The 26378-nt window shown below is 37.6% G+C and overlaps 1 protein-coding gene across 1 annotated transcript; it reads left to right on the top strand.

Annotated features, from left to right (window-relative positions):
• The first annotated feature begins 20923 nt into the window (after positions 1-20923).
• Positions 20924-24416, top strand: LOC112039317 (MATH domain and coiled-coil domain-containing protein At3g58370). Its single transcript, XM_024072179.2, has 6 exons — positions 20924-20989; positions 21973-22102; positions 22239-22408; positions 23168-23459; positions 23608-23774; positions 24008-24416. Exons 1-6 carry the CDS (start codon positions 20959-20961, stop codon positions 24163-24165), a joined length of 948 nt encoding a protein of 315 aa, XP_023927947.1. The 5' UTR covers positions 20924-20958; the 3' UTR covers positions 24166-24416.
• Positions 24417-26378: the final 1962 nt, after the last annotated feature.

Consider the following 26378-nt stretch of genomic DNA (forward strand, 5'->3'; position numbering starts at 1 on the left):
GGAGGATAGGACAGACTTAATTAAATCCCATTAAAACGAAGTGGATGGATGCCTTCCACGAACAAAATATCAAACAAGTCATCATCATAGACAGATTAAACCAAAATAGCAAGAAAGTTAAACAGAGATACTAAAATGCCCTCATAGGGAAATGTCTACATTATCCAAAAAATATGACGGAGGGATCATAAATTGTTCTCCAAATATTCTTACATACCAAAAAAAAAAAAAAAAAAAAAAAAAAACTCCACTCCTTCTGAGGGTCGTCATTCTTCTCCATCACATCAACAACCACAGGCTGACAGGTTTCATCCTAGACGGTCTAAGCTTGGCCTTGCGGAGCTGACTCTCCATCACCAACTCCGTCATCAGCAAAGAGGCCCTCCGTGCTGTCAGAGGCGACAGGTTGTGCAGTCATTTGAGCTTAATCATCAATATTGAGCATTGAGAAGTCAAGGTCAGGATAAGCATGCTTAGCCTGACAGATGACATCATCAAATCCGTCTGCATAAGAACCAGCAAGCTCCTTAATGAGGGCATCGAAGTTACGGTACTCTTGCACAACAACATTCTTCGCCAAAAGGAGCCAGTCCTTAGCATCACAGATCTCCTTCTCCTTATCCTTCAGGACCTACTTCAGCTCCCTCGTCTGTCTATGCAACTCATCCCTAGCCTACTTCGCCATGACGAGCTTCTTTTCCTGGGCCACCTTCCAGGCCTTTAGCTCAATCAGCTCATCCTCTGTCGACCTGGCCATTGCATGGACACGATCCAGCGCCATCTCATGATTCAGACACCATCTCATTAACCCCTTTATCATAACCTTGGCTTGAAAAATGGGAATGAAGCAGTGTCAAACAAAATAAAGAGAAATGGACGGATGAAATGATGATGGAAGAATTACCTGGGCGATGCTAAAAAGCCCCATCTCCCCTATTGCCTCTGTCAAATGATTACTTAAGTCCTCATAATCTTCAGAAGTTATGACGAAAGAAAGCCTCTCCAACGCATGTTTGGGGTCCTCCCAAAGGAGGACGGGTGGCCTCTCCTTCTGGATGGATGGACCTTTCATCAAGCCTTTCCCTGCTCCGTGCTTCGCAAGAGTGACCGTCTTTGCACCCTCAGCCATTAGCACTACAATGGGCTCCAAAGGTACCTTAGGTTTCCTGGGAGGACGGTCCCTTTTGGACGGTTGCTTCCTTTTTGTGGACAGGTTGCTTGAGCTCGCCCCCTCGGGATCCACATTGCCGGTCTCCTTGTTCTTGGCAGCCTGTGCCTTAATCATTGCCTTCCTCTTAGTGTCTTCCATTTCTGTAAAAGTGGACAAACAAAATTAATTACCAAGATAAAAAATCAAAACCATTCAAACAGAATAAGGACGACGAACTTACTTTGGCGTATTCTTGCGTCGTATTTGACAATTGCTGGTGTTGGTACTAGTTCGTCACAATACCAATGAATGGTATCTAGTGTGAAGAGTTTGGCCCAAATCCTTTCTTTTGGCTTGGTCTTGGCAAAAAATTTTTCAAGAAAACTGAACTCCTTGAGCTCAACTTGTGGACGCCGTGGAACTGCAAAGAAGAAGATGATTAAAAGTATTAAAGAAATTATAATAAACTGAACGATTATGTAAAGGCTTCACACATTAGGACGGGTGCGTACCAGACGGGTGCAATATGCCCCAAGTCGTGTTGACGGGCATGTGTTCCATGTCCCTTGGATGACACATCCACTCGTCACCCTCTAGGAAGAAATAACAACTTTTCTAGTCCTTATTGGAGTCTGGGGTTTCAAATATAACATTGAACAACGGACTCCTAGGTACAAAACTATATATCCCCTTTGATTTTTCTATCTAATCTGGATAGTAGCAGTGAAGGAATTCCCGCACCGTCAACCTCCTAGATCCGTTCGACATAGCACTGTACAGGACCTCCATGACTATGAATACCCTCCAGGCATTTGGGGATATTTGGTTGACAGACAGGCCTAGGTATCGAAGAAGCTCACGATGAAGGGAGCTTAGTGGAAACCTAAGTCCTACCTTCAGCATCTGTTCATACACCTTGACGCCTTTTACCCTTTCATAGTAGCGTTTCTCTGACTTATAGGGTAGACGGATGGGGATGTTGTCTGGAATTTGGTAGTTGACCCTAAGAGTGTTGAAGTGTTTCTCCTTGATGGAGGACGTAAAAACGTTCACCGTCCACTCCGGTAGCATGATGAACTCCCTAAGTCCATTAGCACCTACGACAGACTTTATTGGTTGTTCCTCACTGTCATCAGAACCCTTCTCTGGCTCAGCCATCTCCATATCCTCATTTGTTGAGGACGGGGAAGAGGCAGGCAGACTCCTCTCTTCGCTTAAACTGTCTTGGTCTTTGTGACCTGACAGGTATACTTCCTCGTAATCTGCCTTGTCACAGATGAATGACTGGTTACTTGACGCACTAGACATTACCTACACGTGACAACAAAACCTAAGACTCTGATGGGTCTAGAAGGAGTGACAGGTGTATAAAGTCTAGAAAAATAAAAAGAGAATATGTGACGGTAAAAGAGACTTGAAAAAGAGAGTACTTACCAAGTTAGTAAGTGAACGGAGGAAGGGCGTTGATGACGGACACAACAATTGAACGGAGTGGTCTCTGACAAGGTTGACGGAAGCACTCTAACTGTGTTTTTCAATGGAGAATAGAGAAGTGAGAGAAGAAGAGTGTGGTACTTATAGAGGAAGTGCACGAAAGACAAAGCGACACCTCGATCCAAGATAATATCCAGTGGAAGAGCAACATGTGTCATGTGGCATAAATGCCTTCCAGACAACCTGTCAAGGTTAGGCATAGTTCACAGAATCCATATTGAAACCGTCTACCCATAGGCCTTTGAATCGTCATCCCCTGAACCTTGAACCATCACTCGACGGGTCTTTTTGTTAAAAGATGATGGACCCATGGAATGAGGGGGCAACTGAAGAAGATAAAAATCTAGGCTGACGGATCACTATGAAATGGGCCTGACATGTTAGCATCTGTGGGCCGATTGAGGATAAGCCTAACAAGTGCAAGGTCTGTTATGGACGGATCTTGTGTGAACGGATGCAATAGGGACGGATTGACCGCCCACGTGGTAGACAGAAACCCTAGATGGGAAATACTTGTGACGCACATTTAGTCACCATATAATCCCAAGGTAAATGGAATCCTAGCACAAAGAGGATTCCGGAAGACACGCGTATTAATGAAGATCTTCTTTATAAGGAAATGTCTTTGTAAGATTGAAATTTATCAACCATCTTGTTAGCTTTATTCCGTGGCAATTTGCTTGTAATTTAGCACTTAGTAACCCTGTATTTAGGTGGGATTCTTGTAAGGGTAGTGTGTGAAGAGAGTGTGAAGAATTGCTCATCCTTGTGCAAAGAAGCAGAGACTCGTGGCTAGGACTCGCGACTGACTCGCAGCTTGCAAGCCACCAAATGCTGTGCACATGAGAAGCATGCGGGAAGGTGAAGGGTCACGTCAGCTGTCGTACTACAGGACAAAAGTCCCAGGCTGGCTAGGCCGTTACCTCGCGACTTGAACTCGCGAATTGGACAAGCCACCAACTTACCCTATTTGGCAAAAACTAACTCTTCGTATTCCAAACACACACCACTATATATAGACCCTTATACCCACGAAATTAAGAGAGCTTCCAGAGAGAATTTTGTGAGAGAAACCCTAGAGAAAAACAAGATTGCCTCATCCCCAATCTTCTCTAAGAGACTCTACAAATTCCTCTACTCTCTTCTTCTCTATTGATACATCCTTGAGAGGTTATTGATCAAATCTTTTTCTCATCACACCCACGTCTGTGAAAAGGTACATTTGGTGCTAAGGGAAGCAGTTTGGAAGGGACCAATGACTATTGGTTGATGCTATAGTTTGTAGCGGAATCCGGTAAGCTAGAAAAGAAAAAGGTTCAGCGCAACCTTGTTGGAGCAAGAAGCTTGGAGGGCATGGTACTTGGGTAGATTAGGCTTGGAGGGTCTACTACTGTTCATGTATCCCAACTACATTTTCTAGTGGATTATTACAGCTTGAAGGGCGGCAAAGAGGTTTTACGCCGAGGGCTTCGGTTTCCTCTTCAATAACACATTGCGTGTTGTCCTTGTGTTTGCATCTCTCATCCTTTATCTTTGCCTTTTATTTTTTGCTGTGGTTATGATTATAATTGGCTTAGAGTGTTTATCAATTCTATGTTTGGCTTATGTTCATGTTCCGTACATTAATTGTTTGATAATAAGCTTGAATTGATATTTTGTAATTGAGGGTCAAAACGTTCAAGGGTGTTTTAGACATATATTAAACTTTTAGTCTTGTCCATCACGTTTGGGACTATTCAAAGAGGATTCCTATAAGGAAAAAACTTCTACACCAAGGAAGAGAGGTCAACCTTCTACTATAAAAACCCCAATACCCTCATTGATCAAGGTACACATAATTGACCCCTCTCTAGCATTCTAGAGTTGTGAGAAGTTCTAACTTGAACTTCGGAGGGTATTTGGCCGGCACCACACTGGTGCTCTCTGTTAGGTCTTCTCTTTTGGTTGTGCAGGTGTTGTTTCGAGCGTGCGAGTATCGTGTGGCTCACTGGTGCTTTTTTCGGCATCATCACCTTGTAATGAGCACCACATAAAGAAAATAAATCTAAAGCCTCTAACCACAAAATTAAACTTCAATTTTATGCATGCTTGCATGGGATCCATATAAAGAGTATAAAAGAAGTGACCAAGGGAAAAAAATCAACAATATATGCACAAACTTCAAAAGATTAGGCAGAGTACAAAAGGCTATGAAAGAACTACAACAAAATACATATAATAGATGACTGAAGCTAAGCAAGTTCATGTGCCACTTGATTGTTTTCTAAGATTGAAACCAATGCAAGCCATGAAAGATGTTCTGTATCATGTGTCCAAGAGGCCCAATTGATTCATTGGTTTGACTGCTTGAAAAAGCAATGTGCTTCTTGCTCTTGGGCGAAATAGATTTCTACTTCCAGTGCAAAAGCCTCCATTCGTTTTCTAAATAGAAATAGATAACTTGGTTTTCTAGTTTCAGAATAATTCTAGCAATAGAAGAGTTCTAGATATATTTGGAGATATTTATGATTTTAACATTTCAGATTGATTAGCCTCCATTGAATTGTTCTTGGAGATAATTATGATTTTAGCATTTCAGATTGATAAGCCTCCATCAAATAATTCTTTATGATCTAATCTAAAGTTGTTAATAAACTTGGAGATGGAATGTAGAGTAAAAATTATTGATAATTCATAAACTTGAAAAAAAAAAGAAAAAAAGAAAAAAAAGAGGCTGAACAATACAGAGATAAAATTGTAGTTTATGTAAGAATCAAATACATCCAATGAAAAAAAAAATGATAAGAATAATTAGGTTATGTTGTTTCTATCTAAAAAAAGTACTGCAATTTTTAAGTTGATAGAGTTTAACTTAAACTCAAACTTATAACTCCCCTCTCATATTGTATGTTTAATTTTTTTTTTTTTTTTTAAATTTTATGTAGTTTTTTTTAGGGGTTTCTTTTAATGTAGTTTAGGTCCTTTAGGATAGTTACAAAGCTATCCCATAAAAAATGAACTATATATATATATATATACATGTAAAAAGAGGGAAAAAAAATTGATATCTAGAATTTGGATTGTAATCAAATTAAGATTTTTATCAACTTAGAAATTATAGGAGAAGAAAAATTATATATATTTTTTAAATAAAAAAATATAAAAAAAAAATTTTGCAATTTGGTGAAGCCACTTGGCGTACCACGTCGTTTAAGCCCAACTTTTATTATATATAATATAATATAATTTTATTCCTATGATTTCTAGGTGGGACGCCAAACCTGGGTTTTCATTATCTCTATTGCTTGGTGTTTACCAACATTTCCTTTTCTTTTATCTTGTCAATTAATAGTAACCAGAATCTTCTATAATCAGCATGGATAAATACAAATACCTAATTTTCTACCACTAAAATATGGGACAAAATTGGGAAATGCCCTGTTTGAGCAAAAAAAGCAGCATTATGCTCTCTTTTCCAAACTAAATAGGGAAATGCCCCTCTTTTGTAACTCAATTTTCTCAAAATCGAGTTATAAAAAAAAAAAATTCTGGAGCCCTATAGCAACGTTTTTAAGGACCTATAGTGACATTTTAGGACCTATAGTGACTTTTTGTAACTCGAATTCCATAAAATCGAGTTATAGACAATTTTTTAAATTTTTTTTACCTATAACTCGATTTCATATAAATCGAGTTAAAAAACGCCATTATAGGTCCTAAAAATGTCACTATAGGCTCCTAAAAAACGCCGCTATAGAGCCTAAATTGATTTTGAGAAACTCGATTTTCAAAAGAGGAGCATTTGCTTATTTAGTTTGGAAAAGAGGGCATAATGCTGCTTTTTTTGCTCAAACGGGACATTTCCCAATTTTGTCCCTGAAATATGACAAGAAAGTTAAAAACTCCTTTTCTTCCCCTTTTCATCAATGCCAAAAAATTTTCAATCTTATAAAATGACACAGCATTATTACTGTCATGGGAGAGTTAAATATGACGTTGATTTCTAATTTTAATTCCCTTAAAAAATATTTAATAAAGAAAAGATAGGTTTTGTGGGTGTTGTTATCCTACTGATTATGAGATTATTTAATAAAAGCATCCCCAATGTGAAAACATACAATTGGACAGTACAGAACCAAATCTGTCGAAGTGTATTGGAGCATGCATAAAAGAAGTAAATAACTGTCCTCAACTTATTGAGTCTATTGAGTAATGTAAACAACGATAATTTTTGAAGCACACGTATATAAAAAAAAAAAACAATATGAAAAAAAAAAAAAATAGTATCCAAAAAAAAAAAAAATCACAACTCTTCATGGGATTAATTGGGAGTGATGGAGAAAAAAATGGTATTATGACAAAAAGTGTGAGTTTGTTTATGATACTAGAAGAATTCATATGAAAACTCATGCGTGCTGGATGTTACTAAACCCGTAGTTAGTCCCCTAGCAATGTGAAATTTTTCCCGAGATTTTTTTTAATGAAAGTTTTAGAAAAGATTTTTAGATTTTAATTTAACTCTTTTTCGCACTTATCATCTTTCTAAAGTCATTTTTTAGGTGCTTAAGTTACCAAATACTCCAAGTTGATTCTTAAAAGTTAAAATGTTAGTTGTCTAATTTATGCTAGTTATTAATCTTTTGAGGCTGATTATAAGTATAATTTTTGGACCAAAGGAAACATAGGATTTTGTATAAAAAAAAAAAAAAAAAAAACCTAGGAACTTGTTTGGTCATCCGAATTTTTTTTTTTCCTTTTCCAAACTTAGATTATTTTTTCTTTCTTTCTTTCTAATTGTATTTGAAATTAGTCTTCAAAACCCAATTTTGATATGATTTGTTTTTTACCACTACTAGTTGCAAATTCACGTGATGCATGAAAAATTGTAATATAATTATTTTATAAGAATGTAATATAAGATTTATAGGTTAAATAGTGCATAAAAGTATTTTTAATTTTTATAAGTTTTATGTAATAGAACTGTGGAGGCACGAGGATCCAAAGTAGTAATAAAGTAGGCAAGGGTATTTTTGAGAAGGGGAATTTTGTGAGGAATCCTTGGAGAGGACTTATTTTACTAATAAGGAGTTCGGGATGTTGCCATTGATGAAGATACTGAGGACTCCTTATTAACCTTGGAAGGCCAAGAATCAGGTGTATAGGGAGGACGGTGCAATCCCAGGGGGGACAAAGGTAACTTGGTGTAAAACAAGGAAGAGAAGAAAAAGGAAGGACAAGGCAACCATCCCCTCCGCATTAAATGCATTGTAACCACTTAGTTGGCTGCATTAATGGGGAAATAACCATGAACAGTGTTCTTCACAACTCATATTCTGGTGTAAACACCTTCTACCAAGGTCTTAATGGGACAAGTGTTAGGAGAGTTTGATCATAACCTTCCAAATGTAAGATCCAGATGCATCCTTGTTGAGTTATATAAAGCCAAGAAGCATTTGGATCAAAGGGAGAGAAAAGAATAGTGTGGAAGAGAAACAAAAGAGAGAAAAGAACCATCCCATTGTACCTTCCTCCTCAAATTGAACTCGAGGACAAACACTTTGTCAATTTTCAAGCTATTTCATGTTGAAATGTTACTATTTTGCGTATAGTTCTTGGGTATGACTGTTATCTTTTGTTACAGAACAGGTATTTACTAATAAGGAGTTTAGGATGTTGCCATTGATGAAGATACCAAGGACTCCTTATTAACCTCGGAAGGCTAAGAATCAGGCGTATAGGGAGGACGGTGCAATCCCAGGGGTGACAAATGTAACTTGGTGTAAAACAAGGAGAAGAAGAAAAAGGAAGGATAAGGCAGCCATCCCCTTTGCATTAAATGCACTGCAATCACTTAGCTAGCCACATTGATGGGGAAATGACCATGAACAGTGTTCTTCACAACTCATATTATGGTATAAACACCTTTTAGCAAGGTCTTGATGGGACAAGTGTTAGGAGAGCTTTATCATAACCCTCTAAATGTAAGATCCAGATGCATCCTTGTTGAGTTATATAAAGCCAAGAAGCATCTGGATCAAAGGGAGAGAAAAGAATAGTGTGGAAGAGAAACAAAAGAGAGACAAGAACCATGCCATTGTATCTTCCTCCTTGGATTGAACTCGAGGACAAACACTTGGTCAATTTTCAAGCTATTTCCTATTGAAATGTTACTATTTTGCGTATAGTTCTTGGGTATGACTATCATATTTTGTTACATTTACTAATGAGTTCGGGATGTTGCCATTGATGAAGATGAGGACTCCTTTTTAACCTCGGAAGGCCAAGAATCAGGCGTATAGGGAGGATGATGGAATCCCGGGGGGACAAAGGTAACTTGGTGTAAAATAAGGAAAAGAAGAAAAAGGAAGGACAAGGCAGCCATCCCTTTCGCATTAAATGCACTGCAACCATTTTGTTGGTAGTATTAATGGGGAATAACCATGAATAGTGTTCTTCACAACTTATATTCTGGTGTAAACACCTTCTAGAAAGGTCTTGATGGGACAAGTCTCAGGAGAGTTTAATCATAACCCTCCAAATGTAAGATCCAGATGCATCCTTGTTGAGTTGTATATAGCCAAGAAGCATTTGGATCAAAAGGAGAGAAAAGAATAGTGTGGAAGAAAAACAAAAGAGAGAAAAGAACTATCCCATTGTACCTTCCTCCTCAGATTGAACCCGAGGACAAACACTTAGTCAATTTTCACGCTATTTCCTATAGAAATGTTACTATTTTGTGTATAGTTCATGGGTATGACTGTCATCTTTTGTTACAGAATGGGTATTTAAAGTTGACCTCACATCCCATCTCTAACAAATTAATTGTGTGAGTGAACAGTAATTCGTATTTATCCATTTTTACTTTTTGCCCACTACAATTGGCATCGCCTGTAAGAAAGTCTCCTGAAGTAGCCGTATAAATCTCGTACTCATGGCTGGTCCTAGGCGTAGTGGATCACTATCGTCTGTTGGCTCTCAGCGCAGAGATCATTTCGTTAATCTCGAATGTAGGAGGGATTGAGATATGGCTCATACTCATAGTCAGGGAGCACCTTCCTTTCATTCTAAACGAACTGGACAACATGAGGCTAGTATCATTCACGTGATGATGAGGTCCATAACTTGGAGAAGAAGGGGGAGCGGTTATCTCGACGTCTTCGTCATCGAACTCGAATAAGGGAAGATAGGATCCCTTCCCTAGACCAATATTTAAGTACTGGAAGTGATGGAAGTTACCGACCTAGGAGCAGGACTCCACCTAGTGAATCGTTCATGTCATCATCTTGTCATTCTTCGGGATGAAATCATTATTGTAAGAAATCTGGAACACCACCAAGGAGAGGATAGGGGCATGATGCTATGGGAAAAGCTCTCTTTCAAATTTCTTGCTCCCCGTTTTCTCGGCGTATTGAGCAGGCCGAGCTCCCTCGTCGCTTTAACTAGCTTACTTTCACCATCTATAATGGTAAAATCGACCCAGTTGAATACATGAGTCATTTTAACCAGAGGATGGCCATTCACTCAAAGAATAAAGTCTTAATGTGCAAGGTCTTCCCTTCAAGCCTTGGGTTGGTGGCTATAAGCTGGTTTGATAGCCTTGAAGAAGGATCGATACATTCCTATGAGAAGCTAACTAGGGCCATCGAGGCAAGATTTGTAACCTGTAGCTGAGTCCCTAGGTCCTTAGACTCTTTACTCTCGATGTCTATGAGAGAAGGGGAGACCCTGAAGAATTATTCTGATAGATACTGGGAGATCTATAATGAAATTGATGGAGATTTTGAGGACGTTGCTGTATGAACCTTCAAAATGGGTCTTCCTACACATTTCGACCTGTGGAAGTCACTTACCATGAAACCGCCTCAAGGCATACATCAATTGATGGATCAGATTGAGGAGCATAAGAGGTTCGAGGACAACCAGAGCTCTAGCAAGGGTAAAGCTAAGGCTTTTGTACTTGACCAAAGGGATAGCTCGACAGGCCGGTTTGCGTCTTCCTGGCCAAGAAGGGATTTTATAATCAAACACCCCATATTGTCACTGGTCCTCAAGCAGTGAACTTTGTGTTCAAAGAGCCGATATTTTAAGTGCTAGAGAAGATTAAGCATGAGCCTTATTTCAAATGGCCAAATAAGATGGGTGAAGAGTCAACTAAAAGAAACTAGAATTTGTATTGTTAGTACCATCAGGACTGAGGTCATATGACCAAAGAATTTAGAACTTTGCAAGCTTTTCTTGATCAATTGATTAAAGCTAGTAAGTTGAAGCAATTTTTGCAGCAGCCACATAGTTAAGGAAATTGACTTGCGATAGGACCACAGAGAAGTGGAGCACCTCAGTCATCTCTGGGAAAAATAAATGTCATTTTTGCAACCCCGAGAAAAGCATTTCACCCAATTAGTGGGGTAATGTTAGTGTCACCACAAATGGCAGAATCCGAAGAAGAGGCACCATGTAAGAAGGCCAGAATTTCGAAGCAACCAATCATAGGATTTTTCGAGGAAGACAAGTTGGGAATGATTCAGCCACACAATGATGCCTTGGTGGTAACCTTGCGGATAGAAGGGTTTGATGTCAAGAGGGTGATGGTTGATAAAGGCAGTAGGGCAGAGATTATGTACCCCGACTTGTTTAAAGGTATAGTTCTCAAACTTGAGGATTTTGACCAATATGATGCTCCATTGATCGGGTTTGATGGAAACACTATTACTCTGAAGGGGATGATTCGATTGCCAGTATAGACTGGGGATAAGGTGGTGAGCGTGAATTTCATACTGGTAGATGCTTTTTCACTATATACTGCCATCCTAACCAAACCGTGGCTACATGCCATGGGGGCAGTCTCATCTATGTTGCATGTTAAGGTAAACTATCCTACTAATGAGGGGGTGGTTGAGCTGGTGGTATGACAATCGGTGGCCAGGCAATGTATGGTGGCGGCAGTTGATCATCGTGTTGCTTAATTTGGCTCTTCGGAAGTGGCGCCAACATTATAGCAACCACAGCTCGAGCTGCCTACCTTCTCGGATAGTCCAGCATCATGTGAGGAGTTGTAATGGGTCGTCATTGGCAAGGATATAGATAAATACTTTCAAGTTGGGATTCAACTCCCAGTAAAAGATAAAAAGTAGCTGGTGGACTTTCTGAAGAGTAATTTAGATTTTTTTGCGTGGAGTGCATACAAAGCACTCGGGGTTGATCTTGAGTTTATCTGCCACCATTTGAATGTTAACCCCAAATCTACCTCGAAGAAACAATTACCTCGACGTTCGTCTAAAGAACACGTCGAGGTTGTAAAAGACGAGGTCCGTAAGCTTAAATAGGCTGGGGCAATCAAAGAGGTTTCTACTTTGAATGGTTGGCTAATACTGTGGTGGTAAGGAAGAAATCGGGGAAGTGGTGAGTGTGCATGGATTTTACAGATCTTAATAAAGCCTGTCCAAAGGATCCGTTTCCTGTCTCGAGAATAGATCAATTAGTTGATGCAACGTATGGACATCCTAGGATGAGTTTTCTAGATGCTTTTCAAGGCTACCATCAAATTGCGTTGGCGCTGCTTGATCAAGAGAAAACAACCTTCCTTTCCCCAACAAGAAATTATCTTTATAAAGTAATGCCATTTGGACTATAGAATGCAGGGTCTACATATCAAAGAATGGTGACTAGAATGTTTGAGAGCCAGTTAGGAAAGAACGTGGAGGCATACATTGATGATATGGTAGTTAAAAGTAAAGAAGAGTCATCTGTTTGATCTTGGTGAAGTTTTTGCAATCTTAAGAAAGCACAAGTTATGCTTAAATACTTCTAAGTGTTCTTTTGGTGTAGAGTTTGGAAAGTTTTTAGGCTAAATGATCACCCATCGAGGGATTGAAGTTAATCTCGACTAGATTAGGGCTATTCACGAGTTGCATCCTCCTTGGAATTCGAAGGAAGTTCAGTATCTTATTGGAATGATAGCAGCTTTGAATTAGTTTATATCAAGGTCCGCAAAGCGATGTAGACCGTTCTTTCAGCTGTTGCATAAATGGAAGGATTTTTCTTGGTTTGAGGAATGTGATAAGGCTTTTAGGGAGTTGAAGGCGTATTTAGCTCATCCACCAGTCTTGTTTAGGCTAGTGAAAGAGATGGTTTTGTATGCATATGTGGTTGTTGCCCAACATGTATTGAGTTTGGTCTTGATATGGGTGGATGAAGGAATTTAGAAACTGGTGTACTATGTTAGCAAATCCCTCTAGGAGGCCGAGGTTAGGTATCTCCACTTGGATAAGGCAATTCTTGCTATCATCCATGCCACCAAAAAGCTGCACCACTACTTCCAAGCCCACATCGTGATCGTCCTGACCCAGTTGCCCCTACAAGCATTGCTTTGAAGGTCAGATTATACTAGAAGAGTGGAAAAATGGGGAACTATGCTCGGTGCATTTGACATTAAGTATCTGCCCCAAATGACTATGAAAGGCCAAATTTTGGTGGATTTGGTAGCAGAATTTACCAAGGAGTTAGGTGATTCTAAAGAGGCGGTAAAGCTTGAGGAAGCATTGAGAGTGAGTTCAGTGGAAGTTCAACAAGTTTGGCAGCTATTTGTGGATGGCGCAGCCAACCAGAAAGGATCAGGGATAGGAATTGTGATGATCTCGCCAAATGGAATTACTTTAGAAAAGTCTTTGAGGCTTGGCTTTTCAGCAACAAATAACGAGGCAGAATGTGAGGCTCTACTGGCAAGGTTTACTTCTATGTAGAAACTTGGAGGTAAGGTTATCAAGGCATATTGTGATTCAAGACTTATAGTGGGACAAGTTTGGGGTAATTTTAAGGCTAAAGACCCAAGGATGCTTTGGTACTTGAATCAAGTTAAGCATTTGTCGGGGGGCTTTCATTCTTTTATGCTTGAACAAGTTCCTTGAAGTAAAAATTCTCACGCTAATTCGCTAGCAACTCTGGCTACCGCAAGCAGGGAGAATCTTCCTAGCATTATACTTGTGGAAGATTATGCATTACCTGCTTACGACGTACCAGTTCCCATTGGAGTTCACTTTACGCGAGTGGGCCCTAGTTGGATGGATCCATTGTTTACGTTTCTCAGGAATGGAATATTACTCGAGGACAAGATTGAGGCAAAGAAAATTCATAGGAAGGCGCTAAGGTTTTGGTTATCTGAGGATTAAAAACTATACAAACGCTTTTGACTTAGGGATAAAGAACAGGTATTCCACCCCATTGTACCCACAAAGTAATGGACAAGCTGAGGCCACAAACAAAGTCATTATGGATGGTTTAAAGAAAAGATTGGAAGATGCCAAGGGAAAGTGGGTGGACGAATTGCCCCATGTTTTGTGGACATATCGCATAACTCCTAGAAGATCTACGGGTGAGACCTCGTTTTCCATGACTTATGGATCTGAAGTAGTTATCCCTATAGAAACAAGTTTCCCAACATTAAGGTTCGGCCAACTTGGTGGCAGGAATGAACGACTACTATCCTTTGACCTCGACTTAGCTAAGGAACGAAGGGAAATAGTTGTGGTCAGATTAATGCAGTATCAGTAGAAGCTTAGGCAAGGATTTAATAAAGGGATAGAAGTCAGGGTATTCATTCCAGGAGATGTTGTTTTGTGAAGGGTGGTCGAAAGTATGAAGAATCTCTACTAGGGAAAGCTAGGTCCTAATTGGGAAGGGCCTTATCAAGTGACTTCTATAGCCGGAACAAGGGGTTTATCGGTTGGAAGATTGAGATGGGGTTGTAGTTCGCTGACCATGGAATGTGAATAATTTATGAAATTATTATTTCTAATGTGAAATTGTGTAAATAAGTATCTACTTATATGCAATCGGGTGTATTGATCAGCTCTATTGTTGTCGTTTTGATTAAAAATGTACTTAACTTATTGTTATGGGTTAAACAGAACCTCAGCCAGGTTCGATTCCTCGGATCACCTTCCTTGGGTAAATTAACACCTAACTTATCATCATGGGTTAAACAAAACCTCGGCCAAGTTTGACTCCTGGGATCACCTGTCTTGAGTAAATTAACACCTAACTTGTCATCGTGGATTAAGCAAAACCTCGGCAAGGATAGACTCCTCAAATCATTTGCCTTCGGTAAATTAATGTTTAACTTTTTATGTAGGACCTCAGTAGATGAAATTCCTAGGATCTTCTACTTGGTATAAAACGGCACTTGGTTTCTTCCAAGTCAGTTTCATTGAAATCTAGATTGGGCCTTGCACTTTAGTCAACCAATTGTGGAGATAATCATCCTTTGACATTAAGCTTGGGAGAACTTGGTGCCGAGGGATGCAAAATGGTAGGCTATCTAGGTAAATTAAATGTGATGAAAATAAAAAAAAGTGTATTCAATAAAGGGTCATGTAGTTCGGAATGTGTATTAAGGCGAGGGTAAAAGAATTGTTATTACAGAATAAGGAAAACTATATATGGAAAAAGATAAGTTGAAACCTTTTCATTCATAAGTTCAGAAAGTAGAAAAGTACATAACAAAACAGGGGGTGAAGCTTTAACTAGTTAGAGTATTCACCAACTTCATTACCAAAAAAAAAAAAAAACTAGGTCCTTGACCTAACATCTATTTTTTCCATTGGCCGTTGGGAGCATTCTCTTTTTCTGCCCCTTCTTTTGTTTGATCCTCAGCAGTAGGTTGAGATACAAGGGGTGCAATTTTAGTTGTTGAAGAGACTTTGCCTCAGGTTTGATCCTTGTCTACCACCATGGAGACCATCGGGTAAGCTTTGCTAGATTCTGGAGGTTGATCCTCAATTTGGAAAGGCTGTGTAGGAGTGGTAGAGCTGGTCAGAGGTGGAGCTGATGTTTGTGCTCTTATGGCTGGGGGGTAAAACACCTTCTCTAGATTTCTTAATTCAGAAAAAGGGTTTACATCGACGGCATTCAAAGCCTCGATCCAAGTCTGGAGGCAGAAAATTCGGCATGCTACTAGGATTTGAGACTTAAGATGTGCTTTAGTTTCTTTTTGTCCCAAATCATACTTGGTTTGCTAAACTTTGTCAATTTCTTCAGATTTTTAGGCCAGCTCCTTGGTTGGTTTAGTGATTCGAGCCTGAGCAGGGGAAAGTTGACTCTTTGCCTGTTTTAGCTAATGGAGTTGTTCCCAGGCTTGCCTCTTAGAGCTTTCAATTGTAGCTTTAGCACTTTTCCTAGCTTTGCTGTACTCGGACAGCTTAAGGAGAGTTTCCTTCAGTTTTTTGTTAGCTAGCGCTTGGGCCTTCTGGGCAGCATAGTGCTTCGATTCCTTCTTTTTTTTTTTTTTTTTCATGAAGGGCTTGATCAACCCACTCATTGGTAACATGTGCTGCTTGGGTGGCCTAATTGTTTATAACTAAGAAAAAGAGTGGAAGTTAAATGTTGTATAAAAGAACAAAACAAAAACAAGAATTGACTACAAGGAGAAAGAAAATGTACTAGAGCTAAATCCCTTTTTAGGGACAAGAACATCTAGTGCTTCTTCAAGTTCCAGAGCTTGGCCACATCCCGGGGAAGTAGAAGTGCTTGCTCAACCGAATTGGCTATATAGCCCGACCTTCTGTTGTCAAAATTGTGGATTGAAGAATCCGTAGGAAGGGGGGCTCTGTCCAGCACAAGGGGAGGATTTCAATTAGGAGCGTGGGAACAACGTCCGGGGATCATGTCCAAAGTCTTTCCCCCTCTCATTTGTTGAGTTCGACTTACTTTGGTGGCCTTACTTAGTTCGGGAAGAGTTTCTTCATGGATTTCTCCTTCCTTGGAGGATCCCTTGCCTCAATTTTTAACCCTTTTTCCATTTTTTGTTGGCCATTTTTGTTTGAGAGGAAGGAGGAGGGGCAGGAGTAGGGGGTCTGGGCATTATGGGAACCTTAGGAGTGGAACCCCCAACATGTGATTCTAGCAAGGACAAAAGGTTTGGCATTCTTTTTTCCAACACCATTGCTTTGAGAATCGCAGTGGCCTCTTGGTCTGCACTAACTGAAGCAGCAACTAGTCTCGAGCTGGATGCTATGTCTTTAGTCTTGTCTTGATGGTAGAAGACTTCGAAATCCTCATTATGGATGAGGCTCTCAGTACTTTCCTCTTGGGTCTCTTCCTCTATCCCTTCAGATTATGATTCAAGCTCATCGTCCGAGGATATAAATTCCTCAGTTAAGGGTTGAGGATTTGTAAAGACTGGGAGCTCCATAGGTTGGGCTCCGATAGGAGGAGGCTTTCTAATGAATCCCTCAACGGCCACGTCAACCAGTGCCAAGCGCGGATCTCTTGCTTTGATTACGTTCTTTGAAACTTGGAAGCGAGTAGAAATGGGTTTGAAAACCAAGATGACATGCACTGCTTGGAGTTGGCCGTCTCGATTCAAAAAGATCTCAGATCTAAGAACTTGGTTCAACAAGTCGAAGTTCACCAAGTTGCGTCTTTTGGCAATAGCCTTCTTTAAAAAAAACAAAAGAAAAAAAGAAAGAAAGAAAGAAAGAAAGAGGTTAGTATAGAAAGGTGGAGATAAAATGTGTGTGTTTACATTTCCTAATAGTACAAGATCTTAAAGGTATCCCTAAGCCACCCCACCTAGAATGCCATCTTTGCTCGAGTAGTAAAGTCCATCATGCCATTCCCTTGAAATGAAGAGAAAATCCTCACCCATGCCCTTGTTCGTCTCTGGGAGGCAAGAAATTAATCTAATTGCTAGGACCTTAGTTTTTAGGTAATACCCTGCTTCGTTATTCCTCTGAAAGCTATAAACCCAATTTATATTGTGATGGGTAAGATTTATACCCATCCTTTTGTTCATGGCGTCTACACTACCCAAAATCCTAAACATATTTGGGGCATATTGTGTAGGGCAAAGTCTATAAAGAATAAAAAATTCCTAGTTACTCGACCCATAGGAATCCTTATCCCACCTTCGATAAACACTATCATGGGAATTGCTACGGCCTCTGTGGGTCTTTTTTCATGCCATTCTCCTAGATTGCAATGTTCTATGGATGCATTGCTAGGAATCCTATATCGCTTCTTAGACTCCTTTTTGTGTTCGGGAGTATTGACTAAACTAAAGAATTTAACCATTTGTGAAGGAAGTAGAAAAAAGAAAAGGAAGGCTTAAAAACAAAATTTGTCGCAGGAAGAAATAATCAAAAGCAAAAAACACTTACAAAAATTTAAGAAGAGAGGATCCTCAGGCGAGTTATCTGGAGTAAGGAGTATTATTTGCTCTAAAAGGAGTAAAATGGGGCAAGAGTCCCCAAACTTCCCCTTATATAAGAGACAAAAAAGAAGCAGAGATTTTCACGCCTCTTCAATTGAAGAAATGAGGACCGTAGATGAGAATCTGACTGTAGAACATGAGGGACAGCAAGCCACCCATAGCATTTATGGCAAAGTTGTGGATTGCGAAGCATCAGGAGCATGTCTCAGTCAGTTGCAAAGATGCTCTCATGTGGGAACTTGTAGGTAGCGTGTTGTGGCAACCAGTTCTCCTTAAACAAAACCTCCTTCTCCTAGGGCAAGAACGAAAAGTGAGGTTTGGGGCTATTGTGGAGGCACGAGGATCCAAAGCAGTAATAAAGTAGGCAAGGGTATTTTTGAGGAGGGGAGTTTTGTGAGGAATCCTTAGAGAGGACCTATTTTACTAATAAGGAGTTCGAGATGTTGCCATTGATGAAGATACTGAAGGCTCCTTATTAACCTTGGAAGGTCGAGAATTAGGTGTATAGGAAGGACACTGCAATCCCAAGGGACAAAGGTAACTTGGTGTAAAACAAGGGAGAGAAGAAACAGGAAGGACAAGACAGCCACCCTCTCCGCATTACATGCACTGCAACCACTTAGCTAACTGCATTAATGGGGAAATAACCATGAATAGTATTCTTCATAGCTCATATTCTGGTGTAAACACCTTCTGGCAAGGTCTTGATGGGACAAGTGTCATGAGAGTTTGATCATAGCCCTCCAAATGTAAGATCCAGGCCCATCCTTGCTGAGTTATATAAAGCCAAGAAGCATCTGGATCAAGGGAGAGAAAAGAATAGTGGAAGAGAAACAAAAGAGAGAAAAGAAGCATCCCATTGTACCTTCCTCCTCGGATTGAACCCAAGGACAAACACTTATTCAATTTTCAAGCTATTTCCTGTTGAAACGTTACTATTTTGTGTTGGGTATGGCTGTCATCTTTTGTTATAGAACGGGTATTTAAAGTTTACCTTGCATCCCATATCTAACAAATTAATTGTGTGAGTGAACAGTAATTCATATTTATCCATTTTTACTTTTTTTGCATTCAACAACAATACATAATGATATATATATATATATTAAACACAATTTAATAAAAAGATTTAAATTACATAATTACAATATTGTTTCGTATAAATGGAGAAGATGTTATTAAAATGATTTTTTTTTAATATACCATAATTGGTTGACTAATTTGAACAATCCAAGAATATTATAAAAAATGTACACCCTTATTCCATGGAACACATGTAACATGTTACATTAAATTTGAATTATTATATAACTTTAGAATTATACCATTTTTTCTTCTTCTCAAATATAAGTGTAGTGTCTATATTTTTTTTAACTTGAATTTTAAGATAATTTTTGTATTTATTATTTTTATTACTTTTTTAGGATATATCTCTAATTTCTAATGCCTATTTTGTTTATATTTTTAACCCATAACTTAAAAGGCAACCCACAAATGAATCAATTTAAGGCCCAATTAGTTCAAAATGGACCAAATGGACTGAAGTGGACTGCATTAGACTGAGTGGTTTGAATGGACTGAAGTGAACTGAAATGTTACATTGATGTGGCTCAAAAGGAGTACAACAAATTCCCCCCCCCCCCCCCCCCAAAAAAAAGGAATACAACAATAATAAATGCTACATTTCAATTCTTATATATTATATAGATTTTTTAAGCAAGTTTTCAAAAAGAGCAAACCTAAAAATGTTACTTTGGGTTATATTTTTTCAGTTTTAAGGAAAAGTTGTAATTTTTAACACTAACAACGGTTATCTAGTAAAAGCCTGATTATATCCCTTCTCTCCTTTGTATCCCTCTTCCTCTCATAATCCTATTCAAGCTCCCTTGCATATGAACACAACTCTCTTTCTATCTCTCTCCCTCTCACAATGACCAAGAAAGCCACCAAAGCCAAAGCTAAACCCTAATTAGCCAAAGCTAAAACCAAAACTCAATTAGCCAAAGCCTTACCTAAAAAACCCAAAATTGGTGGATCCAAGTGCGTGCATGTGTGCACACACACACACAAAATACCAAATTTGGACCTTAGAGAGCAAAGGTTTTGGGTGGTGGCTTGGGTCAACAATGGTTTGTTGATTATGGCAAGTTGGGTGTGCAATTGAGAGAGAGAGAGAGAGAGAGAGAGAGTGCGCTTACCAATGGCTAGGGTTTGATGGCAGGAAAGGGGACTAGGCTTAGTGTTAGATGAGTGAGACTTGATAAGGGATTTTCGTTTGTTCTTTGTTGAGTTTGAATGAGACAACACATGGTGTGGGTCACACAACTTTTCGGCTTATTTACAAGATTGCCACTAAATTTGGTTCTCAATTTCCCAAAAACACCAAAAACTTGTTTTTGTTTTTTTTATTTTGACATAGTGAAATTGGATTTAGCTTTTGGAAAGCTAAAAACTGAAAATACTTTCCAAACAACTATCACACTAGTGGGGCCCACGATTCTAAAAATTGGGAAAAAAAAAAAAAAAAAACCTGGTTGAATTGACTTGACCAAACATCTTCTAGAATTCACTTGCCAATTCATATAATTTTAGTTACACTAGCCGCATAAATTGAAGTAATAATTCTTAAATACAGAGTATATATATAACAAAAAAATTAATTAGAATATTAAATTATTTAGTTGTTATGTTGGCTTCTAAGTTTTTATAGCGAGTACGAGTGTGTATATATATTCAATGTATGACATCCAATAGCATATATATGAACAATCAAGATAAACGACATGTCTGTGGTGAAGACAATGAACTATAAGCGTTTGGCATTATATAGCCCTGTGTCAATGGAGATTGGAAAGGTTTTTATTCTTTGCTAATTAGAATGCGTGCTCCTAGCTATGTACGTCCTATATATAGTTTAAAATTTTAGGAAAACACCTCCAAGCAGAGAATGGATGCTTATCCTTCTACAAAATGAACTCCTTCAAGGAAAGGATAACAGTTAACAGATACCCTTGGAAAACACTTTCAGCTAGGAATAACACAGCTTCTCTCTCTGCCTTTATAAGCAGAAAAAATCCAATCTTATTGTTGTGAACGGCATCTACACAGCTCTTTGGTCAATTTCCTTATCATGGCCAAACTTATCTTCGAAAACCCAGATGGTATACTATATATATCTTTATGTTCTTAGTGTGTATGTGTCTTTTTAATTTTTACATATGAAAGCATTATTTGCAGGAATGAAATCCTTTGACTAGTTATATCACTCCTTTATGCAACTTAGGCCCTTTATACAATTGCCACCATATCAATTTAGAACTCAAATCCAAAGGTACTTATTTAGCTAAATATTTGGTTTTTGAAAATTATTTTGTTAAAAAATCTCTGTCGCAACTTATTTACTTATGTAATCTTTGACTTTCTCAAAATCAAGTTTAAAGTAGACCTCGATTTCTCTGAAGTCGAGTTCTATGCAATTTAGTGATATGTGCTAAACTTGAAACTCAATTTTCTCAAACTCTAGTTCTGCGTTCTATTGAATTGTATAGAATTCAACTTTAGCAAAATTGAGTTCCACATTGAAACTCAATTCTTTTAAAAAATTGAGTTTAAAAAAGAGGCTACATAATTAAATAAGTTGCGAAAGAAGTTTTGTAACAAAATAATTTTCAAAAACTGAATATATTTAGCAAAAAGGGACCGAAAGAAAATAATGCAAAAGAGTTAAAATGATTGGCTCCTTTATGAGATTGCACATAAAATATATGTTTCTTATTTTTTTGTAGTTCATTTCTGAGACATTTTGATTTCCTTCGATTGAATCGGAGTGCTGTGATTTTCATTGGATTTGAAAAGAGATTGAGGAGTTCAATTTTTTATTTACTCATCTTAAAGAAACATTAATGAGGATATTTTATAACCTGATGTACTAATTTGCCATGGTGATAACAGGGGAGATGTCTTCTTATTTCACAACAAAATTTGAATGTTGTAATGCACATGCACAAACACAAGAGGCTTTTTCATATTCCTTAAGATGTCCAAACAACCCTATCATATGATCATCTCATTTTACATGATTGGCAATATTTTATACATATTATTATTAGCTCTTACCTCCTATGTTTGTGAACACAATTTGCAGACATTTCAAGATCTACTTCAGATTCACCAACAATGCACTTCACAGTCAAAATAAAATCATTTTCATTACTTGCAAAGAATTCAATGGAAAGATATGAAACGGGGGAATTTGAATCTGGAGGTTACAAGTGGTACATTTTCTTTTTCTCTGTTAAATTTATCTATAGCAAGCCATAGTTACCTTTTGATAGGGGCACGGCCTTTCATTATCACTATTTTTTCATGTAATCGTTAAAATGCATCAAACAATTAGGGACTTTCTTACAGGAAATTGGTTATCTACCCCAGTGGAAACAAGGACAAGAATGTAACCGAGCACATCTCTCTCTACTTGGCAATTGATGCAGCAGATTTACTCCCTCCTGATTGGGAAGTGCATGCAATTTTCCGGTTTTTCTTGCATGATCAGATCAGGGATAACTACCTGACTATTGAAGGTATTCCACTCTTTGCATACTCAAAAAGTCTGAGGAGGTAACAATTTTTTTTTTTTTTTTTATAACTTTTTTTCATAATTATTGACATGACTTTATAACAACAACAACAACAATAAAGGCTTGATTCAAAATATTTTGGGGTCGACTATAAATCCTCAACAAATCACTTGTATTCTTTTCCTTCTTTTTATTTTATTCGAAGTTATACTCCTTGTCACTTCCTTAATTAACATGTCATTTTTTACTGGTACTTTTTTTTAAGAGATTGAATTTTATAAGGAGAGTTTACACTATCCAATAAGGATATAACACATCATCATATATATTACTAGAATATAAATACATTTGATCACACATAATAACCCTTTGGTTTACACATCATCATACAACCTTTTTTTTTCAAGGTTGTACGTGGTTAACTCTCTTCATCAAACCTCAACTTTAACTATTTTCCTGGGAACTAACGAAGCATTGTTTATGTATTCTTGTCTAGCTAGGGTTTTTTTTTTTTAATTATTATTATTATTTTTTTGGGGCAAGTATTCTTGTCTAGTTAACACATCTTCAATGTCTCAGTTTAATGATATTATCGAAGTGTATCAATTTCTCAGTTTTTTCGTCTAACATTAAATGACAAAATATTTATTCTCTTTGTAAATTTGTTTTCCTTGATCACAATAAAATCTCAACGTCTATCTCATGCAAATACAAAGCATTTGCTCTTTGCTAATTATTTTTGTCACATTGTATTGCCTATAGATACCAAAAAAGAGGAAAGGCGCTTTCGTGGAATAAAGCTTGAATGGGGCTATGATAAAGTCATTCCTCTCAAAACTTTTAAAGATGCCAGCAATGGATATCTTGTTGATGACATGTGTGTATTTGGAGCTGAGGTCTTTGTTAGTAAGCAAAGAAGCATGGACAAAGGAGAGTGTCTAGAACTAATAAAGGAGTCCATTACAAACAAGTTTGTCTTTAGAATCGAGAACTACTCTAAATTGACCTCAGATTTTTATGACTCAAATTCATTCAATGTTGGAATTTATAAATGGTATTTATTTATGAATTATGATCAGCTTTCTTGGCTTTCCGCTACCCCTTAAGTGTTTGTCTGTGTGTGAGAGATATATATGCTGATTGTCAAACATATATGCATGAGATACCAGAGGTTAATACACCATTCATGCTGATTGTTTCAGGAAGATATGGCTCGCTCCCAATGGAGAAGGCATTGGAATGGGCAGCTATAATTCTCTGAGTTTGGCTCTGGCTAATAAATCAAGCCTTTCTGCTGGTACGAAAATTTTTGTGGAATTCACGATGCGCATCCTGGACCAAGTAAATGGCAGGCATCCTTCTGCTAAACGTAATTGTCAGCTTCAGCTGGTTTGTTTGTTTGTTTGTGTGTGTTTTTTCTTTGAGGATGTGACGCCATAAAATCAAGCTTTGATAAGACATCAGGGGTTATTAATTGTCAAGTTTTGAAACAAGATATATAGGTGCATGTTAACTTAATATGAGGTATAGAACCACACTCACAACCATAAACGGGAATGGAATTCTGAAAATTAGCTAAGATCCTTCTTTTACTATTTGCAGTTAGCAGGTGGTTTAGTGCCTCAAGCTATGTGCATGGTTGGAACCGATTCATCTCAATCGGTTCTTCCAATCTGACAAACATGGGTTTACTGGTGAAGGACACGTTCGTGGTGGAAGCAGAGGTCACTATACTTGCAGTGGTTAATACAATATCCTGAGTTTGTAGTGCAAAATTATCAGGTGTAAATTTGAAATCATATGATTCATGAATGATAGGGTTGTAGGCATGCACTATGTGTGCATAAACACAATTGTTGGTTGTGTTATCAGTTCTTGGTGTCGGGTGTGTACTATATATATTTTCATCTTTTCTTTCCTAAATTTCCTTCACATACATTATGCGTGGAAAATTACAGTGAATTGTTTTTATACATGACTGTATGACACGACAGAGTTGCCGATAAGCTTTAATTCAAATATCATCTCTTCTTCTTGTAACTTATCAAAACTCAAACAAGTAATAAAAAGAGAAAAAGACTTTGATACAAAATAATCCCCGTTATTAGTTACAAGTAAGAGGAAACATCATTATCATCAGTCGGATTTAAGTAATATATATATATATATATATTAATAGGTAAAACTGAGAGAAAATTTATTATGTTTTAAATTGGATTCTAATTATTATTTAATTTTGCGTCATGTGTCTTATTTATGGTTTTTTTTTTTTTTTTTTATTTTTTTTTTGGTTATTTTGTTTGTGGTTGTGATCTTATAACAAAGTCATTGCATCACGAGTAAAACTGCACCAATTCTAAATGTTAATGCACATATCATAAAATGAAAAATCAGCAAGTTTTAGATCTTTTATGTAAGGGTTGTAAACGAACCAAATCGTTCATGAACAACTCTAGCTCGGCTCGATAAAAAGCTTGTTCATGTTCATTTGTTTACAAATAAGTCAAGCTTGAGCCTTAGTTTTAGGTTTGTTTGATAAACAAGCCGAGCTCAAGCAAAAAAAAAATTGTTTGTGAACAAGCTCGTGAACAATAGGGCTCGATACAAAACATGTCGAGCTTAACCTCGTTTATTACTTGATATATGTTTACTAAATAAACTTATTATTATGACATTACACATGTTTTGGAATGTTAATTTATAGCTTGTTTATTCATATATGTTTTGGAATGCTAATTTATTTAAATTTGTGAAGATTATAGTTGTACGAATGACAAATGTAGACGTAAAGATTGTATTTTGAACAATTACTCAAGCTATAGACAATAAATGATGATGGATAGATTTAATTATGTAAAATTGTAATTTGAACAAATTCTAATCATGGGCATTAGAAGCATGATAAAATGAGTATATTATATATATATATATATGTATGTATGTATGTATGTACGTATGTATGTATATTTTTTTACTTGATTTTTGGTGATATAAGCATTCGATAATGCAATTTTTTTGGATCTCAAGCTAAAAAGCCTGACTTGAGCTCGAGTTTGAGCTTCATATAAAGCTCGAGCTTGGCTTGACTAAATAATCAAACCAAGCCAAGCCGAACTCAAACTTTTTGGCATTCTCACAGGCTCAAGTTCAAACATTGTTTTTAGGCTTGTCTCAAGCTCAAGCCAAGTTTGAGCATTTTATTTTTATTGACGAGTCAAGCTCAAATGCACACTCCTTGGCAAAACTTGGCTTGTTTACAACCCTATTTGTTTGGAAAAGCAAAATTATATATATGTACATATATGTTGTGAACTCAAAGTTGCTTGAGTTTTTCCATTATTCATAATCAAAAATTTATATAGACTGACATATCATTTGTATGTTCTTTTACATATGTCCAAATAAGAGAGAGTATAGAACACCCCCCCTCCCCCCTCTTCCCCCACACTTCAACCTCATCCTTACTCTCTACTCTCATTTTTCCTTCCATCCAAACTAAAAGTCTATATGTGGTAGAAGAACTTACAAAAAAAACGCGGCTATAGCTCCAAAAAACGTGGCTATAGAATAATTCGGCCTATAGCCGCAATTTTTTTTTAGCCACATTTTTAGCCGTGGCCTAAAACCTATAACTATAGGTCTGAAGGGTCTATAGCTGCGTTTTACAAATGTGGCTATAGGCCAAGACCAATGTCCGCGTTTTTGAAATGCGTCTATAGGACATACTCTAGCAGCGTTTTTAAAAGGCGACTATAGGGGACAACTATATCCACATTTTAAAAACGCGATTATAACCCTTTTGTTTTTTTATTTTTAATTTCCCTGGCTGGATGGCTTGGTCTTGCTCCTTTGTTATTCAATAGCCTTTTACTTGCTAATTAGTAAGTATTATAAGCTAAAAACATGATCACATAATAACATGATTCTTGGTTGCATTTAACAAAGAAAACTAATGTAAATAATTGAATGTATA

Source organism: Quercus suber, unplaced genomic scaffold (genome assembly GCF_002906115.3).
Source record: "Quercus suber isolate HL8 unplaced genomic scaffold, Cork oak 2.0 scaffold_366, whole genome shotgun sequence".
NCBI lineage: Eukaryota > Viridiplantae > Streptophyta > Magnoliopsida > Fagales > Fagaceae > Quercus > Quercus suber.